At 43.1% G+C, this 21,932-nt stretch overlaps 1 protein-coding gene across 5 annotated transcripts in view; it reads left to right on the top strand.

The window, feature by feature from the left end:
• Septin6 (septin 6) overlaps positions 1 to 19,780 on the top strand; it is a 71,407-nt gene extending 51,627 nt beyond the window's left edge. For 2 of the 5 annotated variants that reach the window (XM_077106738.1, XM_077106737.1), the window contains exons 7-10: positions 3,174 to 3,342; positions 6,624 to 6,756; positions 10,343 to 10,533; positions 16,906 to 18,478. In XM_077106738.1, coding sequence (XP_076962853.1) covers positions 3,174 to 3,342; positions 6,624 to 6,756; positions 10,343 to 10,533; positions 16,906 to 16,930 — 518 coding nt within the window. In that variant the 3' untranslated portion in view covers positions 16,931 to 18,478. Of the gene's footprint in view, positions 1 to 3,173; positions 3,343 to 6,623; positions 6,757 to 10,342; positions 10,534 to 13,557; positions 13,826 to 16,905; positions 18,479 to 18,771 lie in introns of those variants that run through there. The other 3 variants (XM_077106741.1, XM_077106739.1, XM_077106740.1) reach the window with 3 other exon arrangements.
• The last annotated feature ends 2,152 nt before the right edge of the window (positions 19,781 to 21,932 follow it).

The raw sequence follows: 21,932 nt of genomic DNA, 5'->3' as shown, positions 1-21,932 counted from the left end.
GGCTGGGATGTAGCTCAGAGGCAAGCACTCCTAGGGTCAACCCATAGCACCACAAAAACAGTAGACTGGATAAATTGTGACTTATTCATATAATGGGATATCATATAGCAGGGAAAACAAATGAACTACACAGTTACATTTTGATGAATGAATTTCAGAAACATAATGTTTAGCTAAATAAATCACAGAAGAATACATACTGTAGAATCTGTTTTGTGTGAATTCCAAAGTAAGAAAATTAAACATGATATATATATTTTAAACATATTTTAGAAGTAGTTGAATACAATACTTTTATTTTCTTTATTTTAGTGGTAAATGTGGTGCTGAGGATCGAACCCAGGGCCTCACACATGCTAGACCAGCGCTCTACCACTGAGCTACAATCCCAGCCCCAAACATGATATATATTTTTAAAAATTTGTACATAAGTGGTAAAACTATAAAAGAGAACAAGATAAACCCTAAAGTCAGGATAGTGGTTAAGACTCATTGCCAGGGAAAGCTGGGGAATTAGGAGTGGGGCATGAAATCAGAAAGGGGAATGCAGGTATGCTTCTAAAGTGTGGATACTCTTTAAACTGGGTTATAGAGACATCAGTGCACATTTCATGTCCTCTTTGGTATGCATGTATAATGCATGATTATTTCACAATTTAAAAGCAGTCAGACATATTATATATGCTCAGGAAAGTTCTTTTTGTGGTCTTCCTGACAAATGTTAAGTTACCCTCAGGGCCAGTTGGTTCAGTAAATAAGACAAGGTCTTAGGGCACTGCCATGGACTGAAGAGGTGTCTCTGGTCCTCAGAGTTGACAGCTATAAATTGGGCCACAGATTGCAGGGGCACTGTATGAGAGGGTGGCAGATTATCTGTAAACTCATCCCTACTGCTTGGCAAATAAATAGATAAATAAATATTTTTTTTTTTAAAAAAAGGAGTAGGTGGTGAGTTGACCACATAGAATACAAAGGCTGGCATGTTTTAGAGCATGCAGAGACCCGCTAGTGATAGTTGGGGACTAAACCCAGGGCTTTGTGCATGCTAGGCAAATGCTCTATCACTGAGCTACTCCCCCTATCTGGATTTTTTAATAGGTAGGACAGGAGTGGTTATCAGAACTGTGCTATGTTTTGCTCTTCCCTGCCAGTTGGGGCTGGGAATGTTCTACTAGGAGCATTAATAAATGGTTTCTGGACTACCAGTCTTACCCTGGGAATGGGTATGTGGCCTGTGATATAGGAACCTGAGGTGAGAGAAGAGAAGCCAGCAGACGTGGTTCTGATAACTTCCTCCTACTTGGACAACCCCACACCTAATCAAAACTGGGTTCTTGAATGTTTTTCTTGTCAGTCCGAGACTGTTCATTTTTCTTTTTTTTTTGAGGTGCTGGGGATGGGACCCAGGGCCTTGAGCATGCCAGGCAAGTGCTCTGCAACTGAGTTACAACCCCAACCCTGACTATTAGTTTGAATGAGGATGATGTTGCATGTTGCAGGGCCCTTACATCCTTACAGGGGACTTCTGACTGACTATCAGGAATCCCTGTCCAGATTTGGAGAAGCAGGTGGCATTTAGCATGGTTCCAAGAAGTTGCCTTACTGATTCAATTTTTTTTTTGGTACTGGGGATTAAACTCAAGAACACTTGACCACTGAGTCACATCCCCAGCCCTATTTTGTATTTTATTTAGAGACAGGGTCTCACTGAATTGCTTAGCACCTCGCTGTTGCTGAGGCTGGCTTTGAACTGGTGATCCTCCTGCCTCAGCCTCCGGAGTCGCTGGAATTACAGGCATGAACCACTGCGCCTAGCTGATGCAATTTTTAATATCAGCTTATGTTCTGTGACAGCAGAATAGGGGGTACTCAAAAAGCAACAGACCTTAAGCAGGGGGATTATGTGGATCTATCTGGGCTTTGGAAAGATTTCTCTGATGACTACAAGGCAGTCTGCTGAAAGTATTCCTCACCCGGTCACTCCCCAACCCCTTCTGTTCCCACTGCCCTTTCCCAGACCTACAAAACACAATCTGGGATGACTGATCCTGTTCATCATTTCAGACACACCCCCCCCCCATGTTTAGGCCAAACACCACCATCCAACACAGCAGAGCCATGTCTGGAGACATCTTGACAAAGCGCTGCTCATGACCTTTGGTTCCAGCCAGAAATCCACTTTGCTGTGATTTGGTCCATATCTCTGTCATTCTTGGCCACTATCCAAAATGCAGACCTTTGCCACACTCTCTCAAGAAGGGGCCTTTTTCACTCAGGCCAGAAAGGGGTTCACTTTCTTCTAGTCATCATTGCTGCTCATCAGGCCATTAATTCAAACACTCCTTCAAAGCTTCTGCCATCCAAATGGGCCACCCCTGAGGTCCACCCCTGCTTGTCACCATCATCTACTGATACCCTGGCTCTTTCCCCTTATTCTTTGGAGACTTGGCCATCTGCCTCACCCCTACATTGCCTGGGTTTGTATCCTAACTCTGTAACATACTATTTGTATAACCTTGTGAAGCCACACGGAGACCTTGGAAGGACAGTGTTCCTCATCTGCCTGATAAACTCTTATTCTTCTTTCCAGAGTCATCTTAGGAGCTGTTTCTTTGGTGAAGCCTACACTCTCCAAGGAGTTTGTAGGACCCCCTCCCCCACCACCTTCTGGGCTTCCATTTTACTCAGCTCTACCTCCATTTTTATAATTTTTGCATTGTTTAGTATTTGCCTATTTACATCTATTCTTCCACTGAACTTAAGCTCCTGAGAACAGGATTCCATTACTTTGTTTCTGAATTCCCAGGGCCCCATACCGTACTAAGAACAGAGATTCCACAAATGTTTATTGAATAGGTGTACATATGCTGTTGTCCACAAAGTGGCACAGGGTAGACAATCCTGTGATAGTCTGATTGGTGAATTTGGGTTGAGATGCTACTGAACATCCTTAGATATTTTTATGGCATTCCAGTTTTCCATGACTGCCATTTTGTGACTTTCCATTTGCATTTTCAGTTCAAAAGCAAATTAGGAGGTAAATTCACAGGTTCTATCTACACATATTGCAAGGCAATGTCACTGTTGGGCATGTTGCCTCTCATTTCGTCCATTTCTGCTTCTGCTGGCCTTCCTTTCAATATCCTTTCAATACCCCAATCCCTGCTATGCAGTTGAAAACGAGGCTCACTGCGACTTTGTGAAGCTGCGGGAGATGCTGATTCGGGTCAACATGGAGGATCTGCGGGAGCAGACCCACACCCGGCACTATGAACTGTACCGACGCTGTAAGCTGGAGGAGATGGGCTTCAAGGACACCGACCCTGACAGCAAACCCTTCAGGTACTGCCCCCAACAAGCCAGGCCAGGCCAGCCTAGCTCAGCCCACCCAGGTGGTATGGAAACCTTGCCCTGGAGAATTAACATGGGAAGCCAGACATGGGTTCCTCCTCGCAGGAGGAACAGAGGTCACTCACTCACCAGTTCTGTTTGTTCCTTCCTTCTCGGTGTCTGTGCACCAGCCAAGACAGCTGCAGTGGGACAGGCTTGGGAAACACCGTGACCCTATTGATAGGTGTGAGGGAAGGGAGGGGACCCAGAGAGACAGCCTGGCTGATCTCTCACAGCCCCCTACCCCCACATCTAGTCAACTGTGGGGGAAGGGTTCCCTGAACTGGGGCCCCTCCTTATTCCACAGGGTGGCAGTTAGTAACTGTCTTCTGCCCTACTTTCTTCATCAGGCTTCTGTTGCTTGGGCAGGCCTCCAGTCTGTTCTTTACCCTCCTTGCCATTCTCAAAACCAGATAGGAGGGCTAGGAATATTGCTCAGTAATTGAATGCTTGCCTAGTGTGTGGGAGGACCTGGGTTCCAGCCCCAGCCCTGAAAACACACAAACACACACACACACACACACACACACACACACACACATACACCAGATAGGCACACACACACACACACACACACACACACACACATACACCAGATAGGATTAGGTAGCAGTCACTTTACCCATATTGATGAATGCAGATTCTTTATTCACTGTCCTTCATGTTTGCATTCAAGTGCAAGTTTTGTTTTGGCCACAGGATATGAATAATCACTGGCATATTTCTTAAATCAGAATCTCAGATGCTTTCAGAGAAGAAGAATGTTTCTAAAAGCAGTGTTTTATGCAGATGGGAGAGATAGACCAAGTAGAAGCACCTCTGATCTATATGCATAAGCCCTGTGTGTTAAATTACCATGTGGTGCCCTTTATGTGGCTCAGTCTCCTTTTAGGAAATGTCAGGCATCAATAAGCAAATATAGGGGATATTTGTGAGAGAAGGCAGCTTTCCAAGGGCCTCTAAGTTCCTATAGTACCTGTTTGCAGCAGAAAAGTGGCCTGGGGCAAAGCCCAGAAGCCTTAGTTCCTAACAGGGACAGACTAGGAAAGGTCACTGGAGTCCCTGGGGTGGAGGAAGGAGAGCTTAGCTTTCTGTTCTGATGAGAGCTACCTCAACTGCTTCTCTCCTTTGCCTCCCACGGTTTACTTCTGCATCTGTGGAGTAGGAAGTGTGCCTCCACCTGGCAGTTCAGTCCTGGAAGGACCTTTGCTCCATCCTTTCTTTCTTTTTTGCTTTTCTTTCTTTTTCTTTTTGGTACCAGGGATTGAACCCAACGACGCTTAACTACTAAACCACTTCCTCACCCCTTTTTATTTAGAAACAGGGTCTTGCTAAGTTGCTCAGGGGCTCAGTAAGTTCCTGAGGCTGGCCTTGAACTTGTGGTCCTCCTGCCTCAGCCTCCCAAACTGCTGGGATTACAGGTGTGCACTACCATGCCTGCCTCATTGTGAGTAGTTCTGTTTCTCCGTGTCTTCATCCTCTTCACTCCTCTTCCACTGACCCCTTTCCACATTGCCTGTAAATATTCCCACTCTAAAGAAGTTCTCTCTTAGCCCTGCTCTCCTTCCTAGCTAGCTCCTGCTCTCTCAAGAAAGTTGGCTCTGGGGCTGGGGTTGTACCTCAGTGGTGAATCACTTACCTAGCATGTGCGGGGCCTTGGGTTTGATCCTCAGCACCACATAAGATAAATAAATAAAATAAAGGTATCATGTTCATGCACAATTAAGAAAATATATTTTTTTAAAAAAGGGTGGCTCTTACAGGAAGGAGAGTCATTCTGTATTTATGGCTCCTCTTCCTCTTCTCTCATTTACTTCCTCAACTCAATGCAGTCAAAGAGGTTCCCAACACCCCACGGAAGTGCTTTTCTCCAAGGCCAGCAATCACCCACTGGTAGCCAATTTCATTGTGGCCTTAGAGTCTCATCTTCTTTGATCCCAATGCTTAACATTTGATGCTATTCCCCACTTTCTCCTTCTTGAAATATTGGCTCTTCCAGTAATGACCTGGCTGGTTTTATTCCTCTCCTTCTCTTACTACTCCCTTGTCAGTTACATTCGCAGGCTCACGTTCTTCAGCCTATTCCTTTAAATGTTGGTATTCCCCCAGGATTCCTTCTGCTTCTCTCACTCCATTCTCTTTGTGTCTGGTTCCTTCTACTTTCATATTCCTAATTACCACCTCAAAGTGGATGACTCAAAAACTAAAATCTTACTTTTGAGTTCTAAACCCTTTGATCCAACTGCATACTGGACATTTCCACTCAGACATTCCACAGAGGCCCTACCAAAAATGTGAGTTGTCCATAATCTAATTTACCTCCTTTCTTCTTAAACATACTCCTTCCCCAGTGTTCCCTGTTGGAATCACCTTCCACCTGGGTGCACAAACCCCAAACCACAATCATTTTGACTTTCCTAAGTCCTGGGAGTTCTGCTTCCTTTACTGCTCCTCTACCTCCCTCCATTCCTTACCACCCCTTAACATGCAGATCCCGCCATTTTTTTACTTGGATCATTGGAAGATCTTTCCTTCACAATACAGCCAGAGTGGTCTTTCTCATGGATCCAGTCAGTTCTCCTGTTTTAAACCATACAGTAGATACATGTACAGTTCTTGAATGGAGCATCCAAAGCCTGTCCTCTTCTACCAAACTCAGGAACCTCACCTCAAAATAAGTTCAGTCCAGGGGCAGAGGCCTTAGCCCAGGCATCTCCCACTAGACCCCAAGTTTCTTGAGGGCAGGAATGGTGTCCAGATGCTCAGTGATTAGCATAGTGCTAATTAGTACCATGCCTAGCACATGGTGGAGTCTTATGAAGTATTTGTGGAAGCATTGAATTAACATGGTCAGTTTTAGAGCCAGGACTTGGCAGCATAGTTCCATGGGTGGGCCCAAATGAATAGACAGGAGATACAGCTTCTGGTCCCACCTCTGTCTCCAACTAGCCCTGTGATCTTCAGTGAGTAACTTCACCTCTCTGGGCCTCAGTTTCCTCATGTGTGATATGAAGGCATAGAACCAGATTTTCTAAAAGGCCGACTTTTTCCCCTCAAGTAGCCCTACGATCCACCGTCATGTGCCGAGCCAGCTCCCTGCTGCTTTGTGATTCTATTTTTGCATCTCTATTAAAATTGGGGGAGGATGAAGGAACTCAGGGAGGATGGTTGGAGACAGTTTTCATCAAAGAGCCCCTCTGAAGGCAGAGGGATTAACCTGATCATGCTCGCAGTTTACAGGAGACATATGAGGCCAAAAGAAATGAATTCCTAGGAGAGCTGCAGAAAAAGGAAGAGGAGATGAGACAGATGTTCGTCCAGAGAGTCAAAGAGAAAGAAGCGGAGCTCAAAGAGGCAGAGAAAGAGGTAAATGGGAGCCTGGGTGCCAAGCAGGAAGGGAAGGGAGGTCCATCAGGGCGTGGAAGCCCATGACGGCCTTCACCCTGGCTAAGAGCCTTGTGGCCTCTAGGCAGGAATGGAGCACAGCTTCTGAAACCCTACCTTGACTGGGTAGAGCCTTTTTTTTTTGGTACCAGGGATTGAACTCAGGGACGCTGGACCACTGAGCCACATCCCCAGCCCTATTTTGTATTTTATTTAGAGACAGGGTCTCACTGAGTTGCTTAGCTCCTGACTTTTTGCTGAGGTGGGCTTTGAACTCTATCTTCCTGCCTTATTCTCCCAAGCCACTGGGATTACAGGCATGCACCACTGAGTCTGGCTAGATCTGTGTCTTTTTTGCCCTTCACCTGAGGCTGAGAGGTTTTCTCTGTGTAACCTAATTCTCCAGAGCCTTGCATGCGATAATGGTAGCCACTAGCTAAACGTGGTTACTTAAGTTTCTGGGGACAGTGCTGGGGATTGAACTCAGAGGCACTCAACCACTGAGCCACATCCCCAGCCCTATTTTATATTTTATTTAGAGACAAGGTCTCATTAAGGTGCCTAGTTCCTCACCATTGCTGAGGCTAGCTTTGAACTTGAGATCCTCTTGCATCAGCCTCCCAAGCCACTGGGATTACAGGCATGTGCCACTGCATCTGACTGAAATTTCATTTTTAATTGACAAATGGTAATTGTATACATTTATGGGATACAATGTGATGCTTTGGTACATTGTGGAATGATTGGATTGACTTATTTAACAAATTTCTCATTTACTATACTTATCATTTTTTTGTGTGGTGAAAGCACTTAAAACCTAATCTTTTTTTTAAATTTTTTTAATATTTATTTTTTAGTTTTCAGCAGACACAACATCTTTGTTTGTATGTGGTGCTGAGGATCGAACCCGGGCCACACGCATGCCAGGCGAGCGCGCTACCACTTGAGCCACATCCCCAACCCCAAAACTTAATCTTTTTAGCAATTTGAAATATACAATAACACTTAAAACTCAGTTTATTACTCTCATTAGCCATATTTCAAATGCTTGGTTCTCATGCAACTATTGGCTGTTACTATTATTAAATATCTGGGATTGAGGGCTGGGGTTGTGGCTCAGTGGTAGAGCGTTCACCTAGCACATGCAAGGCCCTGGGTTCAATCCTCAGCACCACATAAAAATAAAATAAATGAAATACAGGTTTTGTGTCCAACTACAACTAAAAATATTTAAAAAAATATCTGGGATTGAACCCAATGGTACTTAATCACTGAGCCACTTCCCTGGCCCTCTTAATCTATCTATCTATGTATCTATCTATCTATCTATCTATCTATTTAGAAACAGGGTCTCACTAAGTTGCTAAGGGCCTCACTAAGTTGCTGAGGGTAGCCTCAAACTTGTGACCCTCCTGCCTCAGCCTCCCGAGTCACTGGGATTATAAGCATGTGCCACCATGTCTGGCAGCTAGTGACTATTATATTAAACAACACAGATATAGAACATTTTCAGTATCACAGAAAATACTGTTGAGCAATACAGGTATAAAGTCCAGCCCTTGAGGTTAGGGCTGATTATTTTCCCTTTCCTGGGAGTTCAGAACTCTATAGGGACAACTAATGACTTTCTTGCTGACCTGTGCCATTCTACTTTCTCTGATGGCTATGGGGAAAGGTGGTTTCAGGTGGTCCTAGATAATTTGCTAAAACCTAACATAGGGACAGATGGGGCATTTCCCTGTATACTTGGTTATTCCGTTCCATTTCATTTTATGGTTTATCTGTCCAGGCCTAGCAAGTTCTTAAACTAAGGTTTGACAATCCTTCCTAAACATGTAGTTAGTTCTCTAAGCCATGACCTGGCCTCCAAGGTCTCCCCTACCAATCCACCTCTGCCTGACAGATTAATTGACCTCAGGTATGTTTGGTCATGTCAGCTACTGCTTTGCGTCTCTGGGCTTCAAAATCCTCTACCATGGGGCTGGGGTTGTAGCTCAGTGGTAGAGCGCTTGCCTCACATGCGTGAGGCACTGGGTTCGAACCCCAGCATCATGTAAAAATAAATAAATAAAATGATATAAAAAAAGCCCCTGCCATAAAGAAGAGAAGCATTTAATTACTTCCCAAGTCTCTTCCATGTCTAATCTGCTGTGACTCTCAAGGGTTATCACCAAGCCCATGGAAAGGGTATTGATTTTATTTCAGTTTCACTTTTAAGAAGAAAAATATCACCCAGCCCTTTTAGGAGGAGAGGCGAGGGGATCTCAATGATAAATGAATAAAAGTTGCAACAAACAAAAGCTAGGTTAAACTGATGGGCAGCCCAAGTGACCCCCTTACTCCAAGTGACTAGTAAAAACCATCTTATACAACAAGTCTGTCACTTACCACACCTTACTAAGTGACAATTCCAAATACCCACAGGACCCAGAATACTGACCTTAATGTGTGGCAAGTGCTACAGAATCCTAAATTCTCCCCTGAATCCTCCAAATACGGTGATCTGCTCTTACTTTATAGAATAGTTTCCACATTCTAGTTTGTGACAGCTTATGGTTCTTTTGTTTTGTTGTGGTGATGAGGATTGAACCCAGGGCCTTGTGCATGCAAGGCAGAGCCTATGGTTCTTGCACCTGATCTGTTTGTCACAGTGGCATAGCAGAATATGCTTGTGGTTCTTTAAGTCTCTGGTTCTATTCAGGGTTAGTTGATCCTCACCTCTGGTTAAGATTAGGGTGTCCGCACTCATTCCATTTTATAAGATCTTTTTATCTCCTTTCATGACGAAAGCCAAGTATTTCCTTAGACCATATTTATCATTGCTACAGTTTTCTCTGTGATCCTCCCTGATTGCAAGGGATAAGAAAAGTGGGGGCTTCTTACATATGGGAGGTCCTATTACATAATCCTCTAAAGTTTGGTTTGTCTGGGCAAATGTTTTCATTTCTCAGACCTCCTGTTTCCTTATAAAATTGGATACAATAGCAGAACCTACCTCATCTGATTGTTGTAATAATTAGCTGAGTGTGGTGGTGCACACCTATCCTCCCAGCGACTTGGAAGGCTGAACAGGATTTCAGTTTCAAAGCCAGTCTCCACTACTTAGCAAGGCCTTGTCTCAAAATAAAAAAATAAAAAGGGATGGGGTGCTCTAACACTGAGCCTTTTATTTTTTATTTTGATATAGAGTCTTGATAAGTTGCTTAGTGCCTCACTGAGTTGCTAAGGCTAGCCTTGAACTTGTGATCCTTCTGCCTCAGCCTTCTGAGTCACTGCTGTTGCAGCTGTCCACCACCATACTTGCTATGGGGATTCTTTTCAACATAATGTTGGATGACACAGAACACACTGTTCCTTGACCATTTCAGAAGCAGAGGTTTTGAGATAAAATACCAGGTGGAGAGAACTGCTTACAGCAGTGTGCCTTTTGATACCATCATGGCAATACCTGGCAGAAATGTGTCCTGCGGTCCAGGGGTCCTACAAAGTTGCAGCCTTGCCAGTCCTCACTCTGCTGGGTTGGAGGCTACCTTGAGGGACTTTTTTCTAATCTCTTTCTCCCTGACAGCTGCATGAGAAATTTGACCGTCTGAAGAAACTTCACCAAGATGAGAAGAAGAAGCTAGAGGATAAGAAGAAATCCCTGGATGATGAAGTGAATGCTTTCAAACAGAGAAAGACGGCAGCCGAGTTGCTCCAGTCTCAGGGTTCCCAGGCTGGAGGCTCACAGACTCTGAAAAGAGATAAAGAGAAGAAAAAGTAAGTAGCAGGCTTATCTAGGGCGGTGGTTCCTTTTTCCTTCTGCTCATCTCCCCAGAGCAGGACCCAGAGGCTGAGGGGGCTAAGGGCTGGTGACCAGGCATGAACCACATGCTTTTAGACTAATTTGAGTACCTATAACTGGTCCCCATGGAACCTTTGGTTTCCCTGTTTGGAGAACTGAGTGTAGGGGAGGGTTGGGTCCCAGAGGTTCAGCCCCTCTGTTTGGGATACTTAGAAAAACTCTGCAAAATGGAGATGAAAAAGCAAGGGAAAGGAGAGGAAAAGCAAAGGGAATGTGAGAGAGTAGAAGGGAGGAAACAAGGAGAGATGCAAGTTGTAAGGAGTGGAAGAAAAAGGAAGGGCGGATAGAGGGTGGTAGAATAAAGAGAACCTTTTAGCAGATGCCTCTGGACACCTCCTCCCCGCTCCCCACCACAAGGAGGTTGGACCTGATGTTTCCAGACCTGCTTGCTCGTCCTGTATCTGAGGTTGCCCACGTTTCCATGCCCATAGTCCAGCTTTCACCTGCCTCAGTTCTCTCTAGCTGCAGCCAACAGAATTTAACTGCTTCCACTGAAGGCTGCATCCCAGCCCCTATTTCCCACCCTTTTCTATTCCTTCCTGCTGGCTGCTTAGTTGTGCCCAGCCTGGGGTACTGAGAACTTAGTGGGGAGCCTTCAGATGTTGGCATCCTTTGAGTGCCCCATCCTCAAGCTGGGGAAGTGACTAAAAAACGAATCTGTCTCCTCTGGTACTTGAGAAAGCAGGATCAAATGTGCTCCAGGTTACAGTGTGTGTCAGTAGTCCTGACCCCACTCCTTCCTAATAGTCCTGGTCAATAGTCACTGCTTGCCAAAGTTACCCATTCCTCATCTCAGAACCAGAGAAGAGAAAAGCTTTTCCAGTCAGACCTATACAACACCAAGAAAACATCCAGCAGTGAGTGCTCTTATGCTCTCTGGTTGTTTGTATAGTGCAACCCAAGGAGCTCCAAGATGGAGTGTTTAGCAATGTCCTTACTAAATAGGACTTGCAAGTGTCCATGGTCATTGCCTTCTTTTATTTTTTATTTTTTTTAAATTTTTAAAAAATATTTATTTTGTGGGTGTAGATGGACACAATACCTTTTTTATTTTTATGCGGTGCTGAGGATCCAACCCGGGCCCTGCCCATGCTAGGGGAGCGCTCTTCCGCTGAACCACAATCCCAGCCCCCATTGCCTTCTTTTAGCCACCCATTCCTGGACTTGTCTATTGGACACTTGCCAAAAGGAAGAAACATCTTCCTTTCCTCTGTGCCTGGCTTATTACTTAGGAATAACACAGTGTGCAACTTTGCATAACTTTGACTTTGAATAACTTCATACAATTGTAAAACATTTCATATTTGAAGGCACTCACTTTTGCAATCTAATTTTTTCACACTGGACTAACAAATGTGTCATTTGAAATCTAAAGATTTTCATTACTGAATCTTTTTTTTTAAATATTTTTTTAGTTATACAAGGACACAATATCTTTGTTTATTTATTTTTATGTGGTGCTGGGGATCGAACCTGGGGCCTCACATGTGCGAGGCAAGTGCTCTGCCACTGAGTGACAACCCCAGCCCCTGGTTATTGAATCTTAATACTATATGTCAAAATTCACTGATTAATGAACTTTTTGGTATTACCTGTCATGGTTATATTAGTTGTACCAGCAGAAATGGATGCCTTCTTTTTGTGTGCGTATGTGTATGTGGTGCTGGGGATTGAACCCAGGGCCTCACACATGCTAGGAAAGTGCTCTATAGCCCTGAGCTACACTCCCAGCCCATTTTTAAATTTTATTTTGAGACAGGGTCTTACTAAGTTGCTGAGGCTGGCCTTAAACTTGAACTCCTCCTGCCTTAGCCTCCTGAGTAGCTGGGATTACAGGCATTTCCAGTATTTTTAAAATTTTTGTATTAGTTGTTGATGGATCTTTGTTTTTATATGTGGTGCTGAGAATTGAACCCAGTGCCTCACATATGCTAGGCAAGTACTCTACCACTGAGCCACAACCCTAGCCCATTTCCAGTTTTTTTTTTAAATATTTTTTTTAGTTGTAGGTAGACATAATACCTTTATTTTTTATTTATGTGGTGCTGAGGATCGAACCCAGGGCCTCACACTTGTAAGACAAGTGCTCCACCACTGGCCACAGCCCCAGCCCCCCATTTCCAGTTTTTAAGATCAGAAAAATTACCTTTGGGGCTCTAATCTTCTGCCTTTGTAATCCCGTGGTATTTGTTAATTATATCCCTGAGGCAGTTGCCCACTTGCAGGAATTGGGAGATTATGTATTTTGCTCAGAGGACACTGACACTAAATAAATAATAATAAATAATTAATAGTCCCCTTTCAAAATGTTTTGTGAGAACTCTCCTCAGACCAGACTTTCTTCTTATTGCCTCAGATTATCTGACTTTCCCCCAACCCAAGCAAAATACCCTGTATAGGGAAATACCTCTCCAGTCTCCAGAAATATCTGGGGTTTGTAATGGTACCCATTTCCAGTTCTGAGATGGGTGAAAACCTTGCTGGGACGTGGTACCTCGTATGAGCAATAATGGCCTAAAAAAATAGCCAGTCCTCTTCCACACTCCCAAATGTATAAGTAAACCCAGGTCTGGGCTCCTTATATAATTCCATGAACAATTGATTAACTTCTGGAAGACCCACCATTAGACCTGTGCCACTCTGCTACCATCATGATGGTGGCAGCGAGTTTTGAGGATAGAAATGGTGGTAGTAGATTTCTTCTCAAGAGTGGGCAGGTGGATCTAGTAGAGTCTCATATTCAGGAGATCCTTTGGCTGCTATTAGAAAGATCAAGAAAGAGTACCAGTGTTTGGGGGGTGCCTACCAGTCCACCCTTCCCTTTGCCCCTCCCTGCACTCCTAATCTCTTTTGATCTCTAACTCTTCATTGTGTCAACTCATAATAGTTGATTTCTCTTCGTGCTCACCCCACCTTCATTAGCTCTTACTGTTTTACAGTTAACTCTGCTGTTTGCTGCATGCTGCATGAGACCCAGGGTCCTGGTAAGCTTTATTAACTCTAAGTAGAACTGGCAGTGGCTCCTAGAACATATCTCCCCAAACCCCACACCCCTAACACACAAATCTAATCATAAAAGAAACTACTTCATTAGATTAGCTGGTTTCCTCTTATGTCTTATGATACGAAGAAATAGCCTGGGGTGATTTCAAGCATATATGTGGAAGGTCTGCCTGCCTGCCTGATGTAAAGGGGGGCTTTTGCAGACTTTTGCTGATAGAACAGCTGGGTAGCATAGATGTGATCAGTGTTTGAGGTTTCAATTTTGGCCTTCTTTCTTTCTTTTTTCTTCTTCTTCTTCTTCTTCTTCTTCTTCTTTTTTTTTTTTTTTTTTTTTGATACTGGGGATTGAAGCCAGGGACATTTAACTACTGAGCCATATCCCCAGCCCTTTCTTTTTTATCTTTTATTTTGAAATAGGATCTTGCTAAATTGCTCAGGGCCTTGCTAAATTGCTGAGGCTGGCTTTGAACTTGTAATCCTCTTGTTTCAGCCTCCTGAGCTGCTGGGATTATAGGCCATTTTTTTTTCTTAAAGATACATAATCATTACTTTCAAAATTAACTGGTGATACAAGAAACTGTCCTGCAGTGTCATAGTTAGCATTAATCCCAGATTTGAAAATGTACAAAGCTGATGTAAACTTGATTCTGTTTCCCTCTGGTGGCTGTTTCTTATCTGAGGAGTTCAAGTTCTCCGTTTTCCTTTTTGGCTTTCCCCCCAAACCGTAATCAAAGAGGAAGAAAATGAAGAAACATAGATATTATAGAGGTGGTCTTACATTTAATTCTACAAGTACCATGAAAACCTCTGCTAAGGAAGGGGTATCCTTTGGTAAGGATTCCTGAGAGCTAGGTGTTATATCTAGAGAAGTAAATAAAGCTGTCCCTGGTGTCAAGTAGGTCACGGGGAGGCTGAAAGCAGTGATTAAGCACCTTCTATCTACTTTGCTAGGCTCAGGTAATGGAGGAACAGGAATATAAATATTTTTCATTTAACATAATTAGCCTTCTTATTTAAAAAAAATCTTGCCATGGAAACTTCCAAGCATGAGCAAAAAGAGAATAGTTCACTGCAGCCTTGTGTACCCACAATCTAGTCACCAAATACACCATCAACATAGGCCCAATTTTATTTCATCAATTACCCCAGACCTGCTGGATTATTGTAAGGCAAAAACCTCTGTCATTTTATGTGTACATGCTCTAGTATGTATTTCTAAAAGATAATGACTCCAAAAAAATAATAATAATAACCACACTCCCACCATTATCACACCTACAAAATTAACAATAATTTGCTAACATAAAATGTCTATTTAGTGTTTGAAATACCCTGGTTGTCTCGTAAAGGCCTTTTTTACATTTGGTCTGTTTGGACTGGAGAATATAAAATATTGAGAAGACTTCTCCCTGCTCACCCATGCAGTTTATGATTTTAGATGGAGAGCCTGCTGTTAGTCTCCAAACTGATTGCTGTAGCTATTCCACTGGCAACTTCAAGCAGCTGGCAAAGCATCCTACTTTCAAGCAAATCCCAAAGAGAAAGTCCACCATAGAGGCTTCTGAAATGTAAGGCCCATGAAACCGGGCCAAATGTAATGATCCTAAAAAAAACAATGAAATATGTCATGTATATCTAAAAGGAACAACAATAAAAACAATGAAATTATTTACTGTCTATCTTAACAGCAAGTCTCAGAGCCCTTGCTAGTTGATCAGAATTAAACAGCAACTCCCCATTTGTGCCTAGCAAAGTGTCTGAGGGCTGAAGGTATCTGGGTGGTGGGGAGCTCATAATTACTAGGTTAGGACCTAATTAAGAAGAGATTTTTTAAAATATTTTTCAGATTATTGATCTTTATTTTGCTATCTGATACCACTACTGCTGTCAAACTGGGTTATGTCGGTATAGGAGAGAGAAAGCATGTTCCCAGGAGCCAGTTCAGTATGACCTCAAGGCACTCTAACATAGCTATATTCTAAGTTATCCACTAGTCATCATGACAAACAATTTTCTTCTGATCACCCCCTTTTGGGGTATATTAATCCACCCATTCATTAACCCAGCTTCTCTTTTCATTTTTAGTTTGGGCTTCCCATAGATGCACCCTTTCCCGTGCAACACAACTGAGCCTCCCTTTCTCTAATTTCCCTTTAACATGTCTCAGGGGACATATGCACCATGCCCTTCCCTCTCTTCTGTGAGAGTTTATAGAAGCCTGAGAGTCAGAGGATGGTTTCTGGCCTCTGGTCAAAAAGTCAGCAGTCACGTGACTCAGAAATGCATCTCAGTTCCTTCTCCTAGGACCTCCAGTCATCCATTCTTCCCACTATCCCCTTCACATTCCTTCTTGCCAGACATTCAGAGGTCCCAACTGCTACTCTTTGCCACAGTTTCCCTGTTCAAACTCTCTTTGATCCTTGTTTCCCTTAGGTATTTGCATCCACCATGGCTGAGTAAGCGCCAGTCAGCAAAGCTGTCCCCTTAGTCTCCTGTGTCCCAGTCGTGGTCTTCACTGCCCCCTTCACTAACCTAAGAAGCCACAGCCCCTTTTTAGAGAGCTCCAAAAGGAGTCCAGCCCTTTGCAGTTTTTATTCAAAGTAACTGCAGTCAAACTATCTTAAAAGCCATGAGTTTATTTATACCAAACCCGGAAGCATAAAACACAATTTCTGAAATAAATAGCATAAATTTCCCCTCTATAACTCTGGGTACCTGACAAATGTAGAAGGGAGAATAAACCTGAATATTATTACCAGACTATAATCTTGAAGGATAGACTTATAAGATTCTTCTAAGGAATGTTCACATCTCCTTGGTCATTTCCCAGGGAACTCCATGCCATCCTAATAAGGCAGGACAAGTAGCAGGGATAATAATCCCATTTCATAAACTGGAAAGCCAACTGGTCGAAGACTCAAGAGCTTGAATAAGTCTTCTAGTCTCTTTGGTGAATATGAGGATGATCATAATGTGTGTTTTGTTCATGTCCCCAGTAAGAACATGCAAGCTTATCAGTTGGAGGGAAGAAAATAGGTGTTGTGCCTTAGAAGGTCCTTACCTTTAGGTCTAATAATTTGATGTTTAAAAAAATTTGTCCTAATTTTTATAATGGGTCCCATCTAATAGTGGCTTTGGGAATCCCTCTGAAATAGGGAGCCCTCTCTTGTCAGAGTCATGAGGCACAATGACCTTTGGTGTTTGGACAGTGTCAGAGTGAGAGCTGGAGGCGACCTAGCAATGATCTGTGGCTAATATGCCGTCTCTCTGCCCTTCCTTTGCAGTAATCCATGGCTGTGTACTGAATAGTATTCCCTGCTACAGCTGGACTGGACTCCACTTAGCCTTTTAAACGAAGGTTCCTATTTTAATTGACAGCTTTCCTTTGGGGTGCCAGGCAACTGGGCATTCCACCCCTGCTGTGTACTTCAAGCCCCACTTTTTTTTTTATTTCTTCAACTTGTTCCTGCCTCCCAGTCCCACTGACACCGACAAAGACCTTTTTCTTTTTTCTTTTTTTTTCTTTCTTTTTTTGGGGGGGGTTGTTTTGTGATCACAGAGTCAAGAAGGCTATGCCAAATTTCTAGGCCTTTTTGAAGTGTCAAAAAAGAGGAAGGGATTTCTTTATTCAATAACATATTACTAAATAGTAGGAAGGAAAAAAACAGCAGAAGAAAGTAGAAAAACTGAAAAGCAAACATGCACAGGCTTTTCTCTTGTTGACAATGCAAGAACTCACTTCTGTTATGTATTGGTTGGTGAATCAAGGATTGATTAGTGGTCAGAGGCCAGCAAGATGGTGATGCTGCCAAAGCACATACTAGTTTCTTGGGAAAATTCAAGTCACAGTGGAGCATTTTAGGAGACACAATACTTGTTGGTAAAAACGAACCACCACCATCAAAACCCTCATAAACAAAAACCAAAGAAATCCTCAGCAATAGCTCAGAGTAAGGGCAGTCAGGTCTCCTTGAGAAAGACTCCTTATTTACAGCTTTGATGTTCCTAAATCCACCTTTGAGGTTACCAACCAGCAATCACCATCCTTCTGGGTAATTCTGGGCATTACAAACAGGAGGCCCCCTCATTTGCATTTGTTTACAGATTGACCTCTTGAGGCTTGAGGATCTCAAAATACTTCAAAAGTATTAAAGCCATATTGCCTTTGGGAGACCTTCAGAAAGTAAGCAGGTATTTTATATAAAAGGGAGAAATTTGGGTAAGACAGATATAACCCAAAGAGGAAATTGAGACCCAGAGAAGCAAAGGGAATTGCCCAAAGTCCTGCTGCTGTTTCTTGGCAAAAATCAGGCTAAATTCCTTGTCATCTGTTTCACCAAGGGATTCAGTCTGTTTATATATATTCCTGGAGACAGGGTCTTTTGATGTTCAGAGAAACCAAATCGTCAGTGTTAGAGGACCCTAGAGTGTGTTTTTCCTCCATAGAAAAGCATGAGGATGGGGCAGGTGGGGGCTGCGAAGGAAGAAGCTCCAGGCCAGCTCCTTAAAAATAGTCAAGGCTTTTAAAAGCATCCAAATGCTTGTTTCCTTGGGTAGTTTTTCTCACGGTAGACATTTTTCCCCCTCTCCACTGAAAAGGCTTGTTAATTAGTACCATTGTAACTATTTTTTAAAAAATACCCTAAGTTCTCTGTTTACTTGTGGTGAAACTAAACCAGTCATTAGAAATGGCCTGTGCTTTTCTCTTCCAACTGGAATGGAATGGCTTTCCTGAAACACATACACACACACACACACACACACACACACACACACACACCCTTCATTTCTTTTAAGCCAAGAAGGTTGCTTTCCTCAGCTGCAGGTTGGATTACGGTTTTTGCTTTGTTGTTGTTGTTGTTGTTATTATTGTTGTTTATTTTCATCATTTAGCATTCACATGTGGCTGTTAATATGTGCTTGTTTTTAATTAAAACAAGAAGCTTTAAACTGGTGTGTGGTGTTCTTCAAACCTTCTCCACAGATTTTCCCATGGTGATGGCCCCTCACTGACCCCATTTCTAACCTGTCTTCTCCAAGTGTAGTCTGTGCTACCTCAACACTGCCCACTCCCCTCCCCATCTTACTTTGAATGTCCTTTTTCTTTGGCTAATTTCATGTTTTCTTTCTCTTTCTCTCTCCCTCTCCAGCTTTTTTTAATCTTGTCTTCAGCAGCTGCACTAAGTCTAAAGGAGAAGACTGCCATTATAGAAGAGTTAGGGTTCCATATTGTCTCAAACCAGAAATCGACCAATTCCCTCTCCCCTAAACTGTGTGCACTCACATGTGCACACATGCACACACACACATACCACTCAACAAGTGTCCCTGTGTCCAGGCAAGAAGCTCTCTTTTGACTTACATGGTATTTTAAATTGGAAGTGTCTTGTGCTAAACTAACAAGGCAGGAAAAGACTCATCAGAGCTGGAAAATGGACCAAATGTAACCTCAGAGAGACAACTACAGGACCACTCACCCAAGTGTAAGTGACTGGGGTAGGAGACCTCAGCTGTGGGTGCGGAAGTGATGTTCACAAGGTTTTGAGTTTTATGTTTTTCTTTTGAAACAATTCTCTGGTTCAATGGGTTAACTGTCTCTGGCTATTATTAAACATTTTTTAACATGGAAGAGAGAGTTGAGTGACATTTGCATCTTCTCCAGCATTCACAGACCTTCTGCAGACCCCAGCAAGGGGGAAAAATGGATCCACTATCTAATATTCAGGTGGAGAAAGGAGAGAGGAGAGGGGATTTAAGCTTAGTGAGGGCAGAATTACTCCATTCAAACTTCCAAGGCCATAGGGGGCTTTGCAAGAGGTTTCTGTTCAACCTGGGATCTGGAAAGAGAGGATAAATCTGCCTTGAATTCATTGGTTTAATTTGCATCAAAATACCATGTGAGTGTGCTCATTCCCATATATCCCTACCACCATCACTACCAGTCCACTGTCCAGTGTCTCTTGAGAGAGCCTCTTTGCATGTTTTTCAGAATCTGTGTTTTTCCTTTCTTCTTTGTTTTTTTTGCTCAAAGGTATGACCAGTCACTACCCCTCTGGGGCTTTCATTTTCCAAGAGAAACATCCCAGAACCAGCACTGTTTAGCTTGATACCTTTCTAATGTCCATGTCAATTTTCAATAAAATTCAAAGAAATGCTAAATGGCTCTGTGATCTGATCCTAAATTATTAGGTCATGTGGCTCACCACAGTTTGCCTTAGGAAGAGTTGAGTGGCTGCTTCCCAAATGGATAATTTGAGAAACTCAGGGGAGCCAGGAGCCCATGAAATCTTCCTTGGTGGGTTACCACAACACCATCTTTCCTCCATTTGAGCCTCAAATTCCCACTGGGGCTGGGTGGATATGAGCAGGGAGTTTTCTACTTTATTAGCATGGGTTTAACTAATCAGTTGACCTAATTATCATCCGGATAACAGATGAAGAAAGTGGAGTGCCCCATCCTATGGAACAAGATTCAGGTGAGTTTTAATTCTAGAAGGAAAATAACTCCGCCTGTCTTCTTTCATTTAATCTCGTGATACGAACGTTCCCCCAAATTCATGAATATGACTGTTCTTTATGACCCAGAAAGCATTCTGTAGATAGTAGGCTGTATTTTAGGTCTACCAGAGAGGGAAGCCTCCCATTCCCCCCGGAATTAAAGTGGGCAAGAGGGAGAGTGATCACTTTACAGAATTTGGTTGCAAACGAGGTGAGGCTTATTTCCCTCAGGCTTTTTCCCCCTAATAGCCAGGTGCTGAATGAAGACTGGACTAGCTGTTCTCATCCTTTGTAAGGAAGCCTGGAGGCCTCTGCAGGATACCTTAAGAAACGACATTGGCCTGTTTCTGCGCTTTTCGAACACTAGGGGGCAGCCGAGTGAGGCCATAATCGCCTGTGACGTCACAGAGCAGAGGCATGTTCTGAGGTGTGGAAAAATAGACTTGAGCCAGGAGGACTTGCTGTGTCCTCAGCGGCAAGTTGTTTTCACAGATTCTCTAGAAATGGGGTATATCATTGATTCCCTTGTACAGGCGTTATGAGGACTACCTGTGCTAACGTAAGTTATAGACTTAGTTATTCAATAAAGGGGATCCCTTAATAAGGATGGAGTTTTCCCTGCACTAGAAAGTATTTACTTTAGGGTCCTCTAATCCCAGGTTTCTCAATCGCAGCACTATGGAAATCTGGGACCAGTTAATTGTGTGGGGCTCCCCGGTGCATTGTAGAGTATTTAGCAGTATCCCGGCCTCTACCCACTAGATGTAGGTAGTATCTACCCCCCTCCACACACACACACAGTTGTGACAACCAAGAATGCTTCCAAGAGTCATCCCATGTTGAGAATCATTACTTTAGTCTGAGGGTCAGCAAACTTTTTCTGTAAAGGGCCAGTTGGTAAATACTTTGGGCTTTGTAGACCATATGATCTCCACGACCATTCTCCTGTCACTATAGCAGGAAAACAGCCGTAGATACGGTGTAAAATGATGAATTTGGCTGTGTGCCAGTAAAACATTACTTTAGATGCTGAAATTTGGATTTCATATATTTTTCACATAGCATGAATTACTTAATTTTTTTTCAACCTTTAAAAATGTAAAAATCGTTGTAAGCATACGAGTCATACAAATACAGAAAACGGGGCCAGATTTCACCTGTGGGGTGTATTTTGTGCATCATTGAACCTAAAAGTGCTAGAAGCAACTGGCCTCTCAAAAGAAATTGGAAATGAAGACAAATGATGAGGGCTGGGGATGTGGCTCGAGCGGAGCACGCTCACCTGTCATGCGTGCATCCCGGGTTCGATCCTCAGCACCACATACAAACAATGATGTGTCTGCCGAAAACTAAAAAATAAATATTAAAAAAAGAAAAAGACAAATGATGAGTTTTAATACAAGGTAGTGGAGAAAATTGGTTTGAATTTTCATAAAATTTTGCTGGAGCATAGATGTGGGGCATGGGCCTGTTGTGGTGACCAGAGCCTGCTCCTGAGGTGGAGAGTTGCTGAGCAGCTGCAGATGCCATCATTCATTTCTAAGGAGAGAAACTAAATCTCAAATACCCTCAAAAAGGCCAATCAGGGCTCCGGTAGTAAATGCTCCAGTAGGCAATGTCCTTTCCTATTGGAAATTCCCCACTTGGGAAGATTGTCCTTTGCTAAAAGGACAGCTTTCTTGCAAGGCCATTGTTTTTTAATGTGGGCACTCCTTGAAATAGTTACACATTAGGACAATAGTATCTCAAGTGATTTTTGGCACCTTCCATCAGTATCCATCTAAGACTTGAACTACCTCTATGCTTGTTTGAC

Source organism: Callospermophilus lateralis, chromosome X (assembly GCF_048772815.1).
Source record: "Callospermophilus lateralis isolate mCalLat2 chromosome X, mCalLat2.hap1, whole genome shotgun sequence".
Taxonomy (NCBI): Eukaryota; Metazoa; Chordata; class Mammalia; order Rodentia; family Sciuridae; genus Callospermophilus; species Callospermophilus lateralis.
Note: the sequence above shows the minus strand (reverse complement) of the source record. Positions and strands in the feature narration are given on the sequence as shown.